Source organism: Penaeus monodon, chromosome 15 (assembly GCF_015228065.2).
Source record: "Penaeus monodon isolate SGIC_2016 chromosome 15, NSTDA_Pmon_1, whole genome shotgun sequence".
Classification (NCBI taxonomy): Eukaryota; Metazoa; Arthropoda; class Malacostraca; order Decapoda; family Penaeidae; genus Penaeus; species Penaeus monodon.
The window spans coordinates 38,975,265-38,975,617 of NC_051400.1; the positions used below are offsets into that span (position 1 = coordinate 38,975,265).

At 52.4% G+C, this 353-nt stretch overlaps 1 protein-coding gene across 1 annotated transcript in view; it reads right to left on the minus strand.

Annotated features, from left to right (window-relative positions):
• LOC119582029 (leucine-rich repeat extensin-like protein 5) overlaps positions 1 to 353 on the minus strand; it is a gene marked incomplete at its 5' end in the record, with an annotated part of 51,722 nt that overhangs the window by 2,621 nt on the left and 48,748 nt on the right. The window contains 1 exon segment of the mRNA XM_037930239.1: positions 154 to 295. Within this exon segment, the coding sequence (XP_037786167.1) occupies positions 154 to 295 (142 nt within the window).

Sequence of the window (353 nt, forward strand, 5' to 3'; positions counted from 1 at the left end):
GTATAGTTTTATTTTATTTTCTCACTCCCTGATTCCTTTTGAAGCGAGGAATCTGTTAATTGCTAATGTTAACGGTGAAAGAAAACGGCCTACCCATGATTCAAACAAACGCACACGATCAAAACAAAAACAAAATTAAACCACGTCACCCACCTATTCGCACCCTTCGCGTCCTCCACACTCGCGACCTCTGGCGACGGAGGATCTTCCTGCTGGAGCTTGACCTCGGGGGCGGGGTCAACGGAGGGCCTCGCTGGGGGGGAGGAGGGGGTCTTCGGCTGCTTCTTGACGCGCTCTGGGGGAGGGGGGAGGGGGGTTAAGTTTGAGTTTGTAGCTAGGGGAACAGTGTCTTG